Source organism: Oryctolagus cuniculus, chromosome 3 (genome assembly GCF_964237555.1).
Source record: "Oryctolagus cuniculus chromosome 3, mOryCun1.1, whole genome shotgun sequence".
In the NCBI taxonomy this organism is placed as follows: domain Eukaryota; kingdom Metazoa; phylum Chordata; class Mammalia; order Lagomorpha; family Leporidae; genus Oryctolagus; species Oryctolagus cuniculus.
In genome coordinates, this window is record NC_091434.1 from 44478335 (window position 1) to 44500502 (window position 22168).

The window sequence follows — 22168 nt, forward strand, 5'->3', positions numbered from 1 at the left end:
AGCTTTATAATTTATATTATTTGTCCTTTTACCCTTAATGAAAAAGTCTCACTTTAAAGAGCCTAATACATCTTAAAAGTGTTTTTAACTTTTGAAAACATTCAAAATAAGATATTTGGGGCACTGAAATTGTGTTTAAAATATGTGATGAAGGGGCAGGTGTGATGGCACAGCAGATAAAGCCACCACTTGGGATATCTGCATCACATAATCAGAGTGCCTGGGATCTGGTCCTGCCTCTGCTTCTGATCCAGCTTCTTGCTGATGCACACCATTGGAGGCAGCACATGACGGCCCAAGTATTTCAGTATCTACCACCTACATGGGAGACCCAGTTGAGTTCCAGGCTCCTGGCTTCAGCCTGACACCAGCCCAAGCTGTTTTGCATATTTGGGTAGTACAGCAATGACTGGAAAATGTCTCTTTTTTTTTCTCTTTCTCCTTTATAAATAAATAAACTTAAAAAATTGATCATAAAAGGTTTTAAGAAACAATAGTGTTGTTGGAATCAGCTTAGCCAAGTACTAATTTTAGAAGTACGACATTCATTTTGATAGAGGAGTCTCCTTGCCTTATGTCAACAACGTACTCTTTGGAATTTATATTATTTGTCTAGATATTATCTGGTACTGAAAATACAAAAACAAGTAAGACATACTACCTGTTCTTAAGAGTGCATAATCCAGTGTTCTAGGGTTCATATTTTTACAAATTGTTAATATTATGGAAATCACTTAGATCACTGAAAAGGTCAACAATACTCAGCTTTTTCCTTGATATAGGATTCAGGTCCTCAGGACTAACCTTGTTTTACCTATTTGTTTTCAGTGAAGTAATGAAAATGAAAAAGAGATATGAAGTGGGTTTGGATAAACTGGATTCTGCTGCGTCTCAAGTAGCCACAATGCAAACTGAATTGGGGGCACTGCATCCTCAATTAAAAGTTGCTAGCAAAGAAGTTGATGAAATGATGGTAATGATTGAAAAGGAGTCTGTAGAGGTTGCTAAAACTGAAAAAATTGTGAAAGCTGATGAAACAATTGCAAATGAACAAGCCATGGCTGCTAAAGCCATCAAAGATGAATGTGATGCTGACCTGGCGGAGGCCTTGCCAATACTGGAGTCGGCGTTAACTGCACTTGATACTCTTACTGCACAGGTAAGAGCTTAGCCAAGCACTTTCTAGGAAATAAATAATCACAGTTAAAGAAAGTAGTTAGTATTGTGTGCTACAATCTAGTCTGTCTCTTCATGTTAGTGTTTACATGTAATGAAATTGAAAACATTTTGAAAGTAGCAAAAAGATCTCCAACTCCCCTGAAAAATAAAATGCATGTATATGATGAACAATTTTGGTAAGGAAAAAAGCCACTAGACATTACAACATACAGTAGTAAAATGACACTTATTTGAAGAACTTTGCCATTGTAACAGTGGCATGAGACCTAAACAGTTAATTTTATTTTAAAGTACACATTTTTCATATTTAGGCATTTTTTGTAATTCAGATAAGCTTTATAGTAGATATGGCTGTGTCAATGTTGAACAGTGATTTTTTTAATGAAACATACAATAATAATGTGTTTTAAATGATTTACTTTATACTAGTGGTCAGATTTGGTGAAATGTGTCATTAAAATTGAGATGTGAAAGGGGACTTTTGAGTTTAGAAAGATAAAGCTGGATTTATAAAAATAAATACTCTGGGCCGGCGCCGTGGCTCAATAGGCTAATCTTCCACCTAGCGGCGCCGGCACACCAGGTTCTAGTCCGGTTGGGTCGCCGGATTCTTTCTCGGTTGCCCCTCTTCCAGGCCAGCTCTCTGCTGTGGCCCAGGAGTGCAGTGGAGGATGGCCCAAGTGCTTGGGCCCTGCACCCCATGGGAGACCAGGAGAAGCACCTGGCTCCTGCCTTCAGATCAGCGCAGTGTGCCAGCTGCAGCGCACCAGCTGTGGCGGCCATTGGAGGGTGAACCAACGGCAAAAGGAAGGCCTTTCTCTCTGTCTCTCTCTCTCACTGTCCACTCTGCCTATCAATAAATAAATAAATAAATAAATACTCTGTCAATCTTGACTAAGCAACCTCCTAAGTACGGTGATAGAGAAGGATGTGTGATCCTGTCTTTGCACCTTACTCTAAATAGGTTTCAAGTTGAAATTTGAATATACATAGATACATTATTATGAAAGAGCAGGAAGTATTGGTCAGATTTTTATAATTGTAGGATGGAGTAGGCCTTAGGATTTGCTAGGCATGAGAGATATTGTAGGGTTAAAAACCATTAAGCATACCTGTTTATAAAGTAGGAAGACTTCAGAAACTTTGTAGAAAATGGAATCCAAAAAGAAGTTTGTCTTGGTGCAAAAAATTTGGAAGTCCATGCATACTTTTTCCCATGGAAAAATCTTTGTAGACATATTCTGGAAAGTCTTGCATTTTCCATAAATGATAAGCATTTTTACATAGTGGAGTTTTCTTTTTTGTTTGTTTTTTTGTGGTTTTTTTTTTTTTTTTTTTTTTTTTTTGCCAGGCAGAGTTAGACAGTGAGAGAGAGAGACAGAGAGAGAGAGTTATAGACAGTGAGAGAGAGACATAGAGAAAGGTCTTCCTTCCGTTGGTTCACTCCCCTAATGGCCACCATGGCCGGTGCTGTGCAGATCCAAAGCCAGGAGCCAGGTACTTCCTCCTGGCCTCCCATGCAGGTGCAGGAACCCAAGCACTTGGGCCATCCTCTGCTGCCCTCCCGGGCCACAGCAGAGAGCTGGCCTGGAAGAGGAGCAACCAGAACAGAACCCGGCGCCCCAACCAGGACTAGAATCCAGGGTGCTGGCGCTGCAGGCAGAGGATTAGCCTACTGAGCCACGGCGCTGGCCCATAATGGAGTTTAATACCTAAAAATCAACACATTTTGTTTAACATAGACACTATGGACAGAATTTTAGAAAAGCTTGAGAAAAAAATGTTTGTGACACATGGCAAACAGAGGATCAATTTGCCTCTGTGTAAAAAAAAAAGGTCTTGCAAAGTAAGAAAACTGGTAGCTCTAAGATAGAATGGCAATTATAGAAAGAGGTAATTTATAAGAGGAAATACAGTCAATAATATATAAAATATATCCTACTTCAAGCATATTTATAGATATACAGATTAAAATAGATTTTTTTGTCCACTAAAATACCTACCACATCTTCTAAGGATGTATTTAGGAAAACAGATACACTTACATTCTTTCTATAAGGTGGTTTGTCAAAAGCTTTAAAAACAAATGCTATAAAGCCTTTAATTCAATATGTCATTGTAATATTAAAGTCAAAATGGAAGGGGAAAAGCATTGGTAGAGTATTAGAATTATGATGCATATCCATACCTTGAATGCTACATAGGCATTACAAATTATGATAAAGGAGCAGGTGTTTGACCTACTAATTAAATACACTGGTTGGAATGCCTGCCTTCCATATTGGAGTGGCTGGGTTTGAGTGCTAGCTCCACTCCCTATTTCCTCTTCCATCTGATGTGTACCCTGGGAAATGATGGCTAAAGAAGTTGGGGCTTGACACCCATAGGGGAGACTAGGATTGAGTCCCCTGCTCTCAACTTTGGCCTGCCCAGCCTTAGTCATTGTGGCCATTTGGTGAGTGAATAGACAAGTGGGAACTCCCTGTCTCTCAAATAAACACAAATTAAAAAATAAAGAAATTGTTCACATCCCTCTGTTTAAAACTAAGGTGGTATAAATGTTTACTAGCATGGAAGAATGTCCACTATGTATATTGATATTGGAACAGAGAACTTTCAAAATAGCATGTCAGTGTTGTGACTTAGCAGGTTAAGCTGCTGCCTGTAATGCTAGCATTCATTATGGGCATGGGCTCAAGTCCTGACTGTTCCACTTCAGATCCAGCTCCCGGCTAATGGCCTGGAAAGCAGCACAAGATAGCCCAAGTTCTTGGGCCCCTGCACCCGCCTGGGAGATCTGGAAGAAGCTCCTGGCTCCTGGCTTCGACCTGGCTTAGTCACAGTTGTTGCAGCCATTTGAGGAGTAAACCAGTAGATGAAAGATCTTTCTTTCTCTCTCTCTAATTCTGATTTTCAAGTAAATAAATAAATATTTTTTAAAAAAAAATAGTATATGTGAGGGCCGGCACCGTGGCTCACTAGGCTAATCCTCCGCCTTGCGGCGCCGGCACACCAGGTTCTAGTCCCAGTCAGGGTGCCGGATTCTGTCCCGGTTGCCCCTCTTCCAGGCCAGCTCTCTGCTGTGGCCGGGAATGCAGTGGAGGATGGCCCAAGTACTTGGGCCCTGCACCCCATAAGTACCTGGCTCCTGCCATCGGATCAGCGTAGTGCGCTGGTCACAGCGCGCAGGCTGTGGCGGCCATTGGAGGGTGAACCAATGGCAAAGGAAGACCTTTCTCTCTGTCTCTCTCACTGTCCACTCTGCCTGTCAAAAAAAAAAAAAAAAATAGTATATGTGGGGCCGGCACAGGTAAAGCCACCACCTGCAGTGTCAGTATCCCATATGGGCCCAGGTTAGAGTCCCGGCTGCTCCACTTTCCATACCGCTCTCTGCTATGGCGTGGGAAAGCAGCAGAAGATGGCCCAAGTCCTTGGGCCCCTGCCCCTATGTGGGAGACCCAGAAGAAGCTCCTGGCTCCTGGCTTTGGATTGGCGCAGCTCTGGTGGTTGCGGTCAATTAGGGAGTGAACCAGCAGATGGAAGACCTTTCTTTCTCTGTATGCCTCTCCTTCTCTCTCTGTGTAACTCTGACTTTCAAATAAATAAAGAAATCTAAAAAAATAGCATATGTGTTATATATGCTATGATTCCATTAGCCATTCTATGGCATATTCACTACTTTGTAGCATATGCAAATGGAAGAAAGATATAAAAAAAAAGCAAAAGTATTTATAGAACTATATTTAGGCTGGCGCCACAGCTCACTAGGCTAATCCTCCGCCTAGCGGCGCCGGCACACCGGGTTCTAGTCCCGGTCGGGGCGCCGGATTCTGTCCCGGTTGCCCCTCTTCCAGGCCAGCTCTCTGCTGTGGCCCGGGAGTGCAGTGGAGGATGGCCCAAGTGCTTGGGCCCTGCACCCTATGGGAGACCAGGATAAGTACCTGGCTCCTGCCATCGGATCAGCACGGTAAGCCGGCTACAGCGCGCCGGCCGCGGCGGCCATTGGAGGGTGAACCAACAGCAAAGGAAGACCTTTCTCTCTCTCTCTCTCTCTCTCTCTCACTGTCCACTCTGCCTGTCAAAAAAAACAAACAAACAAACAAACAAACAAAAAAACTATATTTAGTAGGATTATAGGAGACTATTTATAATCCTACTATATAGTTTCTCTGTATAATCCTACTATATATAGTATATACGTACATATATACTGTCGCTCCCCCTCTTCGTGGAGGAACGACACTAAACCCTGACTAGGCTTCATATCCGAGTCATGACACCATTATGTCGCTCCCCCTCTTCGTGGAGGAACGACACAGGACCCTGCGCTGTTCTTTTGTCTGCTCGGCCCTCCCCGGGTTTGCTGCTGGTTCTTCCGGGTTGGCTACCGACCCTTCCACCTCCGTGGAAGGGCGGTTCCCCCTGCCACTTTCCCCACACCGCCGGCCGGCTCTCTCGGGGGCTGCACAGGTGTTCCCCTTAGATGTTCCTTGTGCATGTTGTCTCTCTCCTCCTTTATAGTCCTCTTCCACCAATCCCAACTCTGCTACCCACACGCCGAGTACGCTGCTCTCCTCCAATCAGGAGTAAGTCCCACAGTTTATTGGTTGAACTGGAGGCAGCTGTGTAGAAGCTGTTTCTCCCTTCTCAGCGCCATATTGTGGGAGAGCAGATGCATAGAATAAGTCTTAATTCCAGTAACTCAGTCCAGTCCGGGTTGCTCCCCACAATATACTATACATACTATATATACTATATACTACTAAATATAAGCCTACTATGATTTCTCTGTATTTTCTAATATTTGCAACATGTATGTAGTATTTTTATAGATTTTAAGAAGCTAAAAAATTCTACTTTCTGACACTCAATTATCTCTTCATGTGTTTTTGAAGTCGATTTCATGTCCTAAGTTTCTTTTATAGGGTATCTTCCAACTGTTCCTTTTTGACTTTTCCTTAAGACAAACTCCTCAGCATTTTGTGATACAGTTCTATTGTTGCCATCATTTCTACTCAGTGCACAAAGTAGGTTTCTGTATATTCAGGCTTAGTTTGAAAACAGGAACCAGGTATAATTAATTTATAAACAAACATTTCTTTTAAAAATAATTACATGTTGTTATTTCAAGGATATTACAGTGGTGAAATCTATGAAGAGCCCTCCTGCTGGTGTCAAGCTTGTTATGGAAGCCATATGCATCTTGAAAGGCATCAAAGCTGACAAAATCCCTGACCCAACAGGTTCAGGGAAAAAAATCGAGGATTTCTGGGGCCCAGCTAAGAGACTTCTTGGTGATATTAGGTTTCTACAGTCACTTCATGAATATGACAAGGACAATATTCCTGCAGCTTATATGAATATTATAAGGAAAAATTATATTCCAAATCCAGATTTTGTTCCAGAAAAAATCAGGAATGCTTCTACAGCTGCTGAAGGTCTGTGCAAATGGGTCATAGCAATGGATTCATATGATAAGTAAGTCCTGATCAAAAGAAAGCTAATTAGCATGCCGTGTTTTTATATTTGTTCATTTAAACAATATTAAACTTAGAAGCTACATGAAAGCCTTCTTGGAAAAGAATGTACGAATCTACTTATGGTTGCATGTTTATTAGAAGCAGGATTACATTAATCAAATAGTGTAATACAGTGGTTCTTAAACTTTTGAGACTCAGGAGTCCTTTATACATTTAAACATTATTGAAGACATACAGAGCGTTCACTTACCATGTTAAAAACTATAATGGGAAAATTTTAAAACTTATTAGTTCATTTAAATATCAATTAAAACATCATGTTAATAAAAATAACATTTTATTAGTTCATGTAAAATATCAATTAAAACATCATGTTAATAAAAATAACATTTTTAAAAGAAATCAGCATTTTTTCCCAAAGAAAAAGGTGAGCATTTGTGAGAAGAGTGGTGTTTTATTAGATTTTTTTCAAGTGTCTTTAATGTGAGACAACTGGACTCCCAAATTTGTTTCTTCACTCAGTCTGTTGCAATATGTTGCTTTGATCAAAGTGTGTAAAGAAAATTTAGCCTCCCAGAGATGCTTGGTTGGACAAGGGAGAGCATCATAAACTTCCCAAAGATGGCAGAGGTCTTCAGAATTCACAAGGGGTCCTCAGACTATGCCCTGAAAACGATTGGCATAGTATATATTCTTGTGAGATGAGGAGCCTTTTTTTAAAAAAATTATTTGTTTGAAAGGCAGAATTACAGAGAGAGACAGACAGACAGACAGAAATCTTCTACCTACTGGTTCACTCTCCAAACAATGGCTGGAACTGGATCAATACAAAGCCAGGAGCTAAGAGTTTCATCCAGGTTGCCCATGTGGGTTGCAGGGTTTCAAACACCCTGGGCCATCTTCTGCTATTTTTCTGGGCCATTAGCAGTGAGAAGGGTTGGAAGTGGAGCAGCCTGGACTTGAACTGGTGCCCATATGGGATGCCAGTGCCATAGGCAGCAGCTTTACCCATTTTGCCACAACTCTGGCTTCAAGAGGAGCCATTTTTGATGACTGTATGAGAACCATTTATATCACACTCAAAACAGAATAGGAGTTCTGAAAGCAACTCCTCAGGGTATCCTTCAAATTCATACCCAATTTGAATGATTATGCATTTATATTAATGCTATACAGGTTTCAGATTGTGATATACTAGGTTAATGAAAAAATTTAATGTTTGGTCATTTAGTTGGAAACACAACATGACTGATCCCGTTTTCCAGATACTGAGAGGAGTGTTTAGATCCATTTTCCCTATATAATCCCTTTTATTACTGAATATGTATTTTTATATAAAAGTAAAATCTTTATTTTGTTTGAGATGAAATTCATACAATCTACATTTTAAACATTTAAATTTTATAATTCAGTTGTTTTTGGTGCATTCATAATGTTGTATGACCTATACTTATTAACTTCCATGTTTTTTCATCATCCCATGTGTTGATTAATCTTAGATTTCAGATTAGATGGGCCACTACACCCAAATATTTGATTAAAAATTATTCTAGAGGCTAGCATCATGGCCTAGAGAAGTTAAACTGCCATCTGCAGTGCTGGTAACCCATATGGGTACAGGTTTAAGTCCTGGCCACTCCACTTCTAATCCCACTCCCTCCTAACAGCCTGGGAAAGCAGCACAAAATTGCCCAAGTTCTTGGGCCGTTATACCCATATGGAAGACCTGGAAGAAGCTCCTGGGTGCTGGCTTTGGTCTGGCTCAGCATGGGTGTTGCAGCCAACTGGGGAGTGAACCAATGGATGGATGATTCTCTCTCTCTCTCTCTCTCTCTCTCTCTCTCTCTGTCTGTGTGTATGTGTGTGTGTATGTGTCTACCTCTCTGTGTAACTCTGATTTTCAAAAAATAAATAAATCATAAATTTATTTTGGACCCTTCTGTGTGTGGGTTTTGGGTAATGTTAACATTTAATTGAGAAAGCAGATTGTCCTTCATAATGCAGGTGGATTTCATCTAATCAATTGAAAGCCTTAAAAGTACAAAAGACCCCTCCCCCCAAACAGGAGGGCATTCTAATAGTAGATAGCCTTTGGACCTGAGTTGGACATTAACCTTTCCCTACCTTTCAAACCTGCTGATTGACCCTGTGGATTTTGATTTCTGGCCCCCATAATTACTTGAGCCAGTTCTTTAAAATCAATGCCTTTCCCTATGGCTACACATCCTATTTGTGGCAGAATAATTAATAATAATTAAGATTTATTTATTAATTTGAAAGAGTTAGAGACAGAAAGACAGAGACAGGTCTTCCATCTGCTAGTTCACTGCCCAAATGACCGTGAAGACCAGGGTTAGGCCAAGTAGAAGCCAGGAACCTCATCAGGGACCTCATGTGGCTGGCAAGGGCCCAAGAATTTGGGCCATCTTCCACTGCTTTCCCATGCCATTAGCAGGGAACTGGGCCAGAAGTGCAGCAGCCAGGACACGAACTGTTGCCCGTATGGGATGCCGGCATGGGAGTCTGGGGCTTAACCGGCTGTGCCACAGCGCGAGCCCACATGGTTGCTAGTTCAAATTCAAGTCCCGGCTGTTCACTGCACCTGGTAAAGCAATAGGGGATGTTCCAGATGCTTGGGCCCTGGCACACACGTGGAAGATCTGGAAGAAGCTCCTGGCCCCCAGACAAGCTTAGCTACCATTGCGGCCATTTGGGGAGTGAGCCAGTGGATGGAAGATCTCTCTCTCTCTCTTCCTCCCCCCATCCCGCCCTGTGTGTGTGTGTGTGTGTGTGTGTGTGTACCTCTGTGTAAACAAATAAATAAATAAATCTTTTTTAAAAAAAATGCTGGCCCCTTGCATACATATTTTATTATAACTGTTTTGCTTGGGGGTACTGTTCAGAATTTTTATAAAAAATAAAATGGCAAAGTTAAAATACTTTTTCCTCATCAGAATTAAACTCTAGCCAATTAAAGTACTTTTTTCTCACATTATACATTCTACATGAATATCCTATTCTCCTTTTGAAAAGTCACCAGAATTCATACCAGCAATATTTTATTTGGGATTAAAAATTATATATTTGAAAACTATACATAATTGACATGTGTTTTAATAGTATTTTCTTATGTGTGGGATCAAGTTTCATTCTTAGAAAAAATATGTAGTGCAGAAATAAGTAAAAATTGCATAAAGAAGTGTTTTGTGTCAAAGTAAGGATATTAAAAATAAACTTGGTAGTAGAAAATACATTGTTCTATTAAATGGATATTTAATTTTCCAACTTTGCAGAGTGGCAAAAATAGTAGCTCCCAAAAAGATAAAACTTGCTTCAGCTGAAGGGGAGCTTAAAATTGCCATGGATGGTCTTAGAAAAAAGCAGAGAGCCCTTCAGGAAGTTCAGGATAAGCTGAACAAGCTTCAAGACACACTTGAATCAAATAAACAGAAGAAGGCTGACTTGGAAAATCAAGTAGGTTCTGATACAGACAAACATGAGCAAGTTCTCAAGTACGGTAAATAAGAGTGATGTTTATACTAGCATATAACGTTCCAGTCCTGTATTCTTCATGGTTAGAAATTGGCAGGCTATAGCCCATAGGCCAAATATGCTCATTACCTGTTTTTGTATGGTCCATGAGCTCATAACAGTTTTGAAATTTTTAATGATTACATTTTAAATGTTTCTAAAAGTACATACTTGAAACATATCCTCGGTTTTGCCTCTTGATCCACAATGCTGAAAATATTTTCTTTTTGACTCTTTCAAAAATAATTTGCTGGGGCCAGCATTGTGCCATAGCAGGTTAAGCCTCTGCCCGTGACACTGGCATCCCATGTGTATGCCAGTTCATGTCCCAGCTACTCCATTTTTGATCCAACTGGGAAAAGCAGTGGAAGATGGTCCAAGTGTTTGGGCCTTTGCCACCCATGTGAGAGATCTGGATGAAGCTCCTGGCTCCAGGCTTCAGCCTGGCCCAGCCTTGGCAGTTGTGGCCATTGGAGGTATGAACCAGCACATGAAAGATCTCTCTCTCTCTCTCTCTCTCTCTCTCTCTCTCTCTGATTCTCCCTCTCTCTATGTAACTCTTTAAATATAAATAAATAAATCTTCTTTTAAAAATTGCCAGGCTCTGCCTTACATTACTAGAATACTGAGCTAGATTATTTAAATCCTATCTCCTCTTAAAAAGAAGGAAATAGAGAATTAAAGTTTTAAGTGACTTAGGTTTGTGTGACAGTTAATGGCAGAGCTGAGGTTAGAACTCAATATGCAGAACTATCACAGTGTCCACTGAAGATGTTAAGACTAAAAAGTTTCCTTAATTTATATAGTGATATCATTTGTTAAAGTTAACTGCCGAAGTCTGATTATGTTCTAGAAAAAAAGCATCAAGTTATTTTATAAGAGTCAACATTTACTGAGTGTTTATTATGTACAAGGCACTGTTTCTCTAAGAACAGTATGTTTCATCTCATTTATTCTCAGAACATCCTACAGCGGGAGATCATTTTTTTGTACCATTTTGAGGAAATTAAAGCACAAAAAGATTAAGCAACTTGCCAATGGTCAATTCCACTCATGGTACTAGCTTTGCCTCCCTCTATAGGATTTATATTTGAGTGAATATAGGACATTGTGCTTACCTTTAGAAATGTGATTTATTATCCGACATGGTATTGGAATGGTCCGTTTTAGTTTAAATAGTATAACCAATATATTACTCTAACCATTTTCAACTCTGCTCTATGTTTGAAATGTTTTCCCAAAATAAAATATTAGAAAATTATGATAAATGATATACATATATATATGGATGTATATGTACCAAAAAGCTCCTTATGAAGAAAAAGTTTTGGATTAAATATTTTATTTAGTAATTTCTTAAGCCAACTTTATCATACTCTAGTACAGGTCTTAGACTCAGTTTATTGTAAGCTTTGTTGATTGAAGTGTGGATGAGAAAAGAAACTTATAATATAGAAGATATTTTATGAGGGAAATTAAAAGAAAAAGTGTTTAAATACAGGAAGTATCAAAAATATTACCAGTTACATTCTCTTTCCTTTTCCAAAGGTATATTTAGATAAACTGATACAGTATTTTCTTTCTTTTAATCCAAAAAACTTACTTAAAATAAATGTTAATATCTTTAGGAAAAAGTACGAGACAAAAATCTTATTCCAAAATATTGATTTTATTATTGAATTTCTCTTTTCATATAAATATTTTATTTTGAACCTCGAGATATACTTAATCTTATCTTCTTCCAATACTGATGTATATTTAATCTTATCTTCTTCCAATACGGATGAGGCTAAGTTACTTTAAAGTGAAAATAATTTAGGTATCTGCTGGAATATTGCTGCCTCCTCAAAAGAAATGGGTTTTTCTTAAATCTGCCACATTCATAATTATTCCCCTTTTCATCACATTATTTAATTACATATAATCAAATTTGGTTGACAGTCAAATGTATAAAATGTGCTCTCAGCTGTTGATTGATGTCCTTCCTAAATTAAGCTTAATTACAAGTGTTCTAAGTAGGTTTACACAATTTAACAACTTGAAAATTGTGGTTTGTAAATAAGCATTGACTTTTAAACATTTAACCTCTAAGAGCATTGTTAAATCAGCCATAAATTAAATGAGGGAAATATGTTCATAGACTATTTAAAAATAAGTGCATCTGGATTATTTTGCAGAGTTTTAAAATCATTCTTTTGTGGATGTTGATAAAATCCTGCTTTCATTTTTGAGGTTGACTTGTGCAGCAAAAAACTAGAACGAGCTGAGCAGTTGATTGGAGGTCTTGGAGGTGAAAAAACTCGATGGAGCCATTCAGCTCTGGAGCTGGGACAGCTGTATATCAACTTGACAGGTGATATCCTTATTTCTTCAGGAGTTGTTGCTTACCTGGGAGCCTTTACATCTAGCTATAGACAGGTGAGGAATGCTGTTTGATCTCTTTCTGACCCTACTTCCATCATAGCCAACATTAACCTCAAGGGTTTGTGTTTTGCTTTGCTTTTTTTTTTTTCATGAATACAAGGAACAAAATATGTTTAAATGATTTCTAGTTGTGTATTTCAGTTAATTTATAAATTAGGTTGGTAGCCAAAGCATGCTATGCAAAATACTCTTCTAAAATCTAATCTATCTATGAGCAGGAAAAAATCTACTTTAAAATGTAATATAAATAAATGTAAGTATTATGTAGTATGAAATCACAGGCTCTAATGTTAAAATTTCAGTTCCTAAGCAAGTATAAAAAGTACTAGGCCTTTGTGATAAATGTGCTTAATCAACTACTCCCTGTGAGTCTCAATAATAAATCATTTCAAAATAACTTTAGAGACTGACAGTTGGGGGAGGAAAAGATGAGCCTGTCTGAAATTCTGTTGACAAGTGGCTTCTCTTTAAAAAACAAACCTGAAATCCCCTTCTTTACGTTCCCATTCCTTTGATTCTGCCTCAGTCTTCTCCCTGGCTCAACGACTAACTCTAGGGATTAATCCTAATTCTACTCCCTGTTGTTCTCTCTTTTAAATTCCTCCCCACGTGAAACCCAACCTACTCTTCAGCTTTGTTTAGAAAAATTGAACTGCAGGCCAGTGCTGTGGTATAGTAGGTTAAGCATCCACCTGCAGTGCTGGCATCCCATATGGGCACCAGTTTGTGTCCCTGCAGCTCCTCTTCTGATTCAGCCCTCTGCTAATGGCCTGGGAAAGCAGTGGAGGATGGCCCAAGTGCTTGTGCCCCTGCATCCACATAGACTCTGAAGAAGCTTGTAGCTTCCAGCTTTGGATCAGCCCAGTTACAGATTGTCTGTAACTGCCTCTCAAATGAATCTATCATTCTTCTTGGGGCCAGCGCCATGGCTCACTTGGTTAATCCTCCGCCTGTTGTGCTGGCATCCCATATGGGCACTGGGTTCTAGTCCCGGTTGCTCCTCTTCCAGTCCAGCTCTCGCTGTGGCCTGGGAAGGCAGTGGAGGATGGCCCAAGTGCTTGGGCACCTGTACCCACATGGGAGACCAGGAGGAAATACCTGACTCCTGGCTTCGGATCGGCACGGCGCTGGCTGTAGCGGCCATTTAGGGGGTGAACCAGCAGAAGGAAGACTTTTCTGTCTCTCTCTCTCCCACTGTCTAACTCTCTCAAATAAATAAATAAATAATTTTAAAAATCTATCATTCTTAACAACAACAACAACAAAACGAACTTGAATCCAACATAGGACATGGGCCTATCAAAGCTGGAAGAAAACTGATCTTCTGTATATAAAGAGAAACGAAAATGAATCTTGATGTGACTGGAAGGGGAGAGGGAGTGGGAAAGGGGAGGGTTGTGGGTGGGAGGGACGTTATGGGGGGGGGGGGAAGCCATTGTACTCCATAAGCTGTACTTTGGAAATTTATATTCATTGAATAAAAGTTAAAAAAAAAAAGAAGAAAAAAAAAGAAAAAAGATTCAGAGAGATTGAAAGGGAAAAAATAAAAATAAAGAGAAGAGAGAAATATAAAATATTTGGCAATAACTTACTGGTGTTAAGCAAATAAATTACATCATAGCTAACCGTTATGTAGGCTTTTTGGTTTTATGAAGCATTTACTTGCACTTAGCCTCAATAGAGCCTCACTTAGTTACATAACTTTCTCCTAAGCAAGGTTCATTCTACTATTATGATTTATTTTTTTTTTAACAAAACTGATTTAAAGTGGTTCTCTGTGGTTAGTATTTTGAGTTCTGTTAGCCTTTGTACTGGTGCATGGCATTTATGTTCTTAGATTGGCCTATTTATTTCTATCTTTGAATGATTTATCCAGGGTTATGGCATTAATATCTTGCAGCACAAATGGTTAACATTTTTTGAGATTTAAAAGCAAGATTTGTTAAGAGTCAGAGACCTCCAGCCAAAGCAGAATGGAGGGGATCTCCAAGAGAGGCAAAACCCAAAGGGGCTGTTGGAAGTGGAGGAGCTTTTAAGTGCAATTTTGGAGAAAAAACTTGACAACCAGCTTGACATTCAGTTCCAAGGCAGGGACAAAATCCATCAAAAGAACTGATTTGCAATCTTTTACCCTGTCTGGCTTGATCATAAAAAAAAAAAAAAAAAAAAAAAGAAAAAAAGGGGGGTAGGATACCTAATTTACTTTGCAATAAGCTGGGCACTCAGAAGGACTCTCCACTCCCTTGCTATTCTCCTGATAAGATTGGAAGCTTTCAAGGAGTGGGCAGGCAGTTTTCATCTTGCTATAGATAACCCTTGGAGGAAAGCAAGCACTCTGGACCCAAAATTTCCATTGGGACCACCCTGACTGCCTGTTAATCCATCTGACTCCTCACATTTCCTACCCCAGAAGAATAGACCCTAACTTCTGTTAGTGAAACTGGGTGATGACCTCTCTGGCTGCTTCATGCTGAAAAGGGGCATCATTGGGAACAGCAGTCAAGACAGGGTTCCAGCAGAAGGTGTCTTCTCAGCAGAAGGTGGCTTCTCCAGGGGGACACTGTGCCAGCTTGCAGAAATTGTTTCCATCAAGGTTTCATGTGCATGGCCATCTAGAATTTCACTGGTTTAAGTCTGGAGAAAATGAATCTAATAAGCAGATTAAACTCTCAGGGTCTAAAACAAAGGACAGAGTCATTAGTAGAGGACCTAAGAAAGGAGCTGTCTAAACCATGAAGTTTTCCCATTGAGAGGTAAACAGAAACTGACAGGAGGGACCTGATAATAATCATGTGGGCTAAGACCTGGCCAGCGGTATATGAGGTCCAGACCTATCTCTTCACATGGGGTGCTGGAAGAGACAACATAAGGGAGGTGTGAACTTCCTTAGGGAAGACACCTGTTGACTTCCATTACCTAGCTGTCCTGGAAGGAGAGCTGGCCTGAATAGAAGTTATGTGGCATCTCTAAAAGGAAATTTATAGTTCTGCCTGCAATATTACTGACCCTACGTGGCCATCCTCTCAACAGTGGTGGTTACTTTGGAAGCTGGGTCGAGTGAAGAGCTTTTCAGCTTAGAGCCAACAAGGACTGTGGCTCTGACCTGGAAGCCCTTCAACCCACAGAGCAATTCCATTTCCAGAGACCCAACTCATGACTGGCAGAGCTACCGGGGATCTCCAAAAACTGACTTCTGTGTCCCTCTGAAGCCCTGGCTTTCCACATTGAAAACTATTGCCATTTGCAGTGGACTGTCCTATTGGGTCTCCTTGATGGCAGATCATTATGTAAAGCAGCCATTAATTGGTCTGCCACCTATCTTTACATTGCTACTTCTGCTGTTTTTTTTTTAACAATCACAACTTAACAGATACATTAAGGAGCACAATAGATTACTTCAACAGATTATAAAATCTGTGTCTCTTTGGTCATCTCAGGGATCAGAAATAAAACCTTAAGTATAAGAGTTAGCACATGCAATCATTCCATAACTTGGAACAATTTTAACAGAACTAGGGAAGAGAAAATAGCTTACTGGAGCTGGCTAGAAAACTGAGAGTCACCAATCAAAAACGATTAAAAGGAGATGCTGCAGTTTTTAAACAGATTTTTGAAAAAACAAAATAAGACAAAACTTATGACTTTAACAGAGTATCAGATTCTAATTCTACTGTCAAGTGGTGTTGAACTATTTTCCTATGGACAATTTATGAAAACATACTTTAGCAAACACAAATAGTTTTTCCATAGAATATAAGATGCTAAGAGTACCAAAGTTTACATTTAGACACATTTATCTCATTTGCCTTTACCCAATTTGCATTTAGCAGTTACACCAGGATGACTGAGGATGCTGATATTATATCATACCTCTGTCTGAATTAAGGTCAAAATTACATTTATATGGAATTGCACTCCTTTTTAAAAAACTCTAGCTATAAATCAGTGACATTAAACCAGAGATTGCAAAATCCACCTTAGGGGGCTATAATAAGCATTGATTACCCATTGCTATTTCATCAGAAACCTGTTGCAAACAAGTTCAGCAAGTTACAAAGCAATGTTTTTAAAGGCATTGATCTTCCTAGATTCATGAGAGAAATTCCTTTAAACCCAATGTACAGTTACAGTTGAACCAAATTCTCATGTATGAGATTGCTATTTACCAAAGACATCTCTTTAGATTCTTTTTTTTTTTTTTTTTTTGACAGGCAGAGTGGACAGTGAGAGAGAGAGAGAGAGAGAGAAAGGTCTTCCTTTGCCGTTGGTTCACCCTCCAATGGCCGCCGTGGCCGGCGCGCTGCGGCCGGCACACCGCGCTGATCCGATGGCAGGAGCCAGGTGCTTCTCCTGGTCTCCCATGGGGTGCAGGACCCAAGTACTTGGGCCATCCTCCACTGCCTTCCCTGGCCACAGCAGAGAGCTGGCCTGGAAGAGGGGCAACTGGGACAGAATCCAGCGCCCCGACCGGGACTAGAACCCGGTGTGCTGGCGCCGCAAGGCGGAGGATTAGCCTAGTGAGCCGCGGCACCGGCTTCTTTAGATTCTAATTGAATTTGAGTCTAGTTTTCCTTTTACTACTCTGCCTCCCCCCCGCTTCCCCCCAAATACCTTAGGCCAGCAATGCCTAGTCAGTAGTCAGCTACTTGGGACTGCCTCTGAAACAAAAGGTTCAGGCAGCTTCCATGTGGGTGCCAAGGGTGATTGCGGGCTAGGAGCTGAAGAGCAGGGACAAGAAGTGCACTGAAGATTGTTCACCATTGTGTTAGGTTTAATGGGAGAGGGCATCCATCAGAGCAGATGGGCACCTCTCCAGAGATTCCTAAGGAGAATCTGATAGGAGGCAGAATAAAGGGCCATGGCCTACAAGGAGGCTTCTATAAGAGCTTACAAAGATGCAGAGTAGAGAGAAAACTGGAAGCCCTGTAAAAATACAATAACCTTATGCCCTAGACCAAAAACCAATACTGGAAGTGTCTAATTTTTGGGCTGTCAGTCAAACCAGGCTCAGGGATGAGGAGTCAGGTCAGGAGTGTGGGGAGCAACTCGGACTAGACTAAGTTACTGGAATTAAGACTTATTCTATGCATCTGCTCTCCCACAATATGGCGCTGAGAAGGGAGAAACAGCTTCTACACAGCTGCCTCCAGTTCAACCAATAAACTGTAGGACCTGCTCCTGGTGGGTAGCAGAGTTGGGATTGGCGGAGGAGGACTATAAAGGAGGAGAGAGACAACATGCACCAGGAACATCTAAGGGGAACATCTATCTGAAGGAACACCTGTGCAGCCCCTGAGAGAGCCGGCCGGCGGTGTGCCGCTCCCCCGCGGAAGTGGGGAAAGTGGCCAGGGGGAACCACCCTTCCACGGAGGTGGAAGGGATGGTAGCCAACCCGGGAAGAACCAGCAGCAAACCCGGGGAGGGCCGAGCAGACGAAAGAACAGCGCAGGGTCCTGTGTCGTTCCTCCACGAAGAGGGGGAGCGACAAGGAGGTATCTCAAGTCCAAGACGTCATCATCTGGATTAATCCATATGTATTCAATAGCATCTGAATTTGTTGGGCCTAGATTCTTGCCTAGAAACCCCTGGGCAAAAGTACAACAATGGGGGCAATGGTCACCTCATAACAACTCTCCTCCACTGGGGAGTAAAGGCCTCAACAATAATAAAATGTGATAACAGGGGAACCCTGATGGCTCACTAAATAGACCCAAGGACCCTGTGACACTCCGGAAAAGAAGTTAATGCATACGGGAGCATATGCAGGGAAACAGAGCCAAGAGGCAATTTAGGAGGCAGAGTTCTGAGATGAGGAGTCAGAGTAGAAGGGTTGGCACTTTTCACAACTCACTTAGGCTAACTTCTCTATCCTCTAGCTTGTAAGCAGACCAGATGGTGGTACAGAAAAAGATGAAGCATTTTTCTTTAAGCACAGGAGTCAAATCTCAAAGTAGATGGTTTGCCCCCTGGCTGGAATGAGAGGATAAAAATGGAAGCACACTTCAGGTCTTATCTCTCCTGGGTTTGAGACATCTCTCAAAACTCTCTCACTGCCTGTGGCATCCAGATGTGCAATGAAGCCCACAGGGAAGGGAGGAAGGTGAGGTTGTGATTAGCACATATTACCCACGCTTGCTCAACCTTCTACTCCTGTGGCCTAGGGTATATATTTGTCAGACTAGCACATGTAGGGAGTGATCAATTACTTTAATGGTGGTGTGCTGAAATGGGCCTCTGCCTGGTCAAATATATACTAATGCTTGGTTCTTATACATAATAGTTGTTCTATGTCTCTTAAACTTGAGTTTTTCTAATGGGCCTTATTTTGACAATGAGCCTTCATGGTGAGAGCATTAGCAAACAATGCTGTTTTGAGCTAGAGTTTGGTGAGAGAGTGCCAGTCCTGGTTACCACGTAGGTTGGTGACTAGGCAGGTAAAATCACAAAAAAAGCATAGTGAGGAAATAAAATTCTCCTAGTAAACCTTCTCTGAGGTATATACTACATAGAAAGGACCAAACAGAAGTGGCCCAAAAGAGGAGACTCGAGAAAGAAAAAATAGGGGATACCACAGATATGCTGAGACTTTACACACAAGTTCAGGCCACATGGGGACTTAATGGGAGTCTAGATCCAAAAACTGCCTGTCTGCAAAAGGGATAATTAAACTTTAACCTGGAGTGAAATTTCTAGGAAATACCTGCTAATGACAATTCGAGTTTATAGGAATTGAGGAGACCTGGTAAGTTATGGAAAGCATTTGAAGGACAGAGAGAGACATGATCTTTTTGGAACGTGGGGTAATGGAAAAGTTCATTCAGGCATGGAGCCTGGAGCCCATAGCCTCGCTCCAAGCTGCGCCAGTCTCTCCGACAAATTAATCTCCGAGGAAGGAAGAACAAAATGCAGTTTTTGGCTGACACTGTAACATGCTATTGGGGTCTGTTGACTGGTCAGGGAATCCTTGAAAAATGCCACAGTGGCCCTGGCCCATCTTCCAGTCCCACATAGTGGGCTAATCCCTGTGAAAGGAAGCTGAATTGTACCAAACCAACATTCCCAGAGCTGAGACAAGAAGTAAGAAGAGTGGAGCTTCTGACTTTATAGCTTGTGAGAACTTCAAAACAGCAGGGGGCTTTCTCCCTGAAGGAAACTGTGTTTCCTGGCACAAGCTATCAGGGTCCAGCTATCGGGGTCTGCTGCCCGGGCATGAGACTTTTTGGAAGCACTGGAGTGTTGCCCCAGCCAGGATCCATCAAGACCTTGTTTCAAGGTCTTCTTCCAGTCCCACACAAAGGGACAGTCCACACAAAAGGGAGGGGAAGTGTACCACAGCCCAGTGCCCACATAGGATTGTCAGGGACTGGATTCCAGCCAAGAGATTTTCAGAACACACCAGGGAGTGCCCCGGCTAAAGTCCTTCATTCATCTCAAGCCCCTTTCCCAGTTCTTTCAGGAAGGACTGATCCATACCAGAGAAGAGAGAGGTTAGAATAGGGGCTCAGCTCCAGGGGATTGCTCTGGCCTCAATCAGCAAGCCTTGCCCCTGAGTCTTAAGACTGGCAGCCACACTAATCGCTTTTAACTGGCTGACAGGGAACTGGTGTTTTTGAGAAAATGAGAATTGCTATGGATAGAGTGAAATTCCCTGAAAAAAAAGTGAAAGCTGTCCTCATGCTCATGAGTCCAGCGGGATGATCTGATGTTGGCTGGAGTTGAACTCGAGTGGGATCCATGCAATGGCACCAAAATGCTACAGGTGAAACAGCAATGGAGAAAATATTATTACCTTGTTTCTTTGTCTCACATGAAAGAATAATTTCAAAGTGGACAAGCAGAGTGATTTAAAAGCATGCTTTATAAGAGTCGGAGACCTCTAACCAGAGTGGCATGGAGGGAGGCTCCGAGAGATACAAACCCCCAAATAGTTAACATTTGATATAGCACTATTCATTTAGTGATGAGTTTACTTGACAGTTTAAGGGAATTGTTCAAACTGCAAAGCCGGTTAATAATAGAGTAGGAATGATACCCATGGTTTCCTGAAACCTAATTTAGCACTCTTCGTTACCTCCTACAGAGGTATTCTTACCCTTCTCTGATGGTTCAAAGCATACCACTGGGTGTCTATACTGGCCCCCAGTTTAGCATTATCTACCATTCCTTGTAAGCCAACCCTCTCTAACAGACTCAGTCCAGGGAACTTCATCTTGTTTACTCTTCCATCATACTGCCTATGTCAGAATCGTGGACTCTCAGTCATACTACCACGCAAAGGAAGCATGAGCTCCAGAACAGAAACTAGAAATTTATGACAGTAGCAGAGTTACCCTTGAGCTAGACACCAGATAGAACCAAAACCCCGAACTTCTGTGAACTTTTGATCTCTATCTTAAACATTGATATGTTCATCCTGCCTAGTCTCATCTTTGTGAAATCTTTAATTATGCTTTCCTTGCTTCATTGGATCAACCTAGGATTTTATTTTGCTTAATGATTCTCTGAAGTCATGGTTTCTTCTTGTGATTTCATTCACTGAGTCCTACTGCATGATCTTTACTCTTTTATCTTTTTTTCTCAGGCCAAGACTGCTGGCAATTTGTACTCCATCAAAAGCTTCTCATTCAATTCTGAGGTTGTAGTGGCAACTTAAGTACTCTGCCCAGACCCCCCTTGCCTTCTGTGTGCCTTCACATCTAATACCCAGCACCTGTGCTCCATGGAGTTCTCAGAACCCACTTTACCCAATGTTTGGAGAGGTGAAAGTACCTGGGAATTCACTTCCTTCTAGGCATCATTTAATGAATGATTGACAGAGGCAGAAGAATGATAGTCTGCTTCCCTTCACTCCCATTGGGACAACTTGAGGAATAAGTGAAATTCCCAGGATTCCTTGTAGGATTACACTGGAGCGATCCCCTGCAGAACTGAGGCTTATTCCTCACCCTATGTTGATTCCACTCCTGCCTTATCCTGCTTTCCTTGATATTTCTTCCTTGATAAATCACCTCACATAAATCTTCATCTCACAGTCTGCTTCTGGAGAATCCAAACTCAGATGGAGGTCTTTCAACATTTGGTCCTTGTCTTACATCAAAGCATCCTGAATCTCTGCATACCAAAGGTTCTGAACAGACAGTTAGATTCCCCCCTCCCCCACAAGCTTGCATCTCAGTAGTTGTCAATCATGCTTCTTTGAAGTATCTCCAGTGCTTTTCATAAATAAAAAATAGAACACTCCAATACTCCCAGGATAATTATACTCTTAGTATTTCTATTGTCTATCTTACCACCTGATTATCAGCCAAAGCCCTTGGTTTGTGTTTTGAGAAGCTTGTTTGAAGTCCCCAATGTTAGTTTCAGTTTTTCTCTGGGACTCCAACCATATAGATATAAAACATTTTGTTTTGAGAATTGGCTTGAGTATTTCAGTTGAAATACCATGAGTATGGTTATCCTGGGAGAATTGGAGTGGCATTTAAATTGCTAATCCAACATACTAGACCTGTCAACTGTAAATAGCATTCCACAGCAGTTATTGCTTTTATACCCAC

The 22168-nt window shown here is 41.1% G+C and overlaps 1 protein-coding gene across 1 annotated transcript in view; it reads left to right on the forward strand.

Annotated features, from left to right (window-relative positions):
- Positions 1–22168, forward strand: part of DNAH7 (dynein axonemal heavy chain 7) — a gene marked incomplete in the record, with an annotated part of 367056 nt that overhangs the window by 235757 nt on the left and 109131 nt on the right. Inside the window, 4 exon segments of the mRNA XM_070070446.1 lie at positions 829–1159; positions 6311–6657; positions 9953–10133; positions 12423–12608. Coding sequence (XP_069926547.1) covers positions 829–1159; positions 6311–6657; positions 9953–10133; positions 12423–12608 — 1045 coding nt within the window.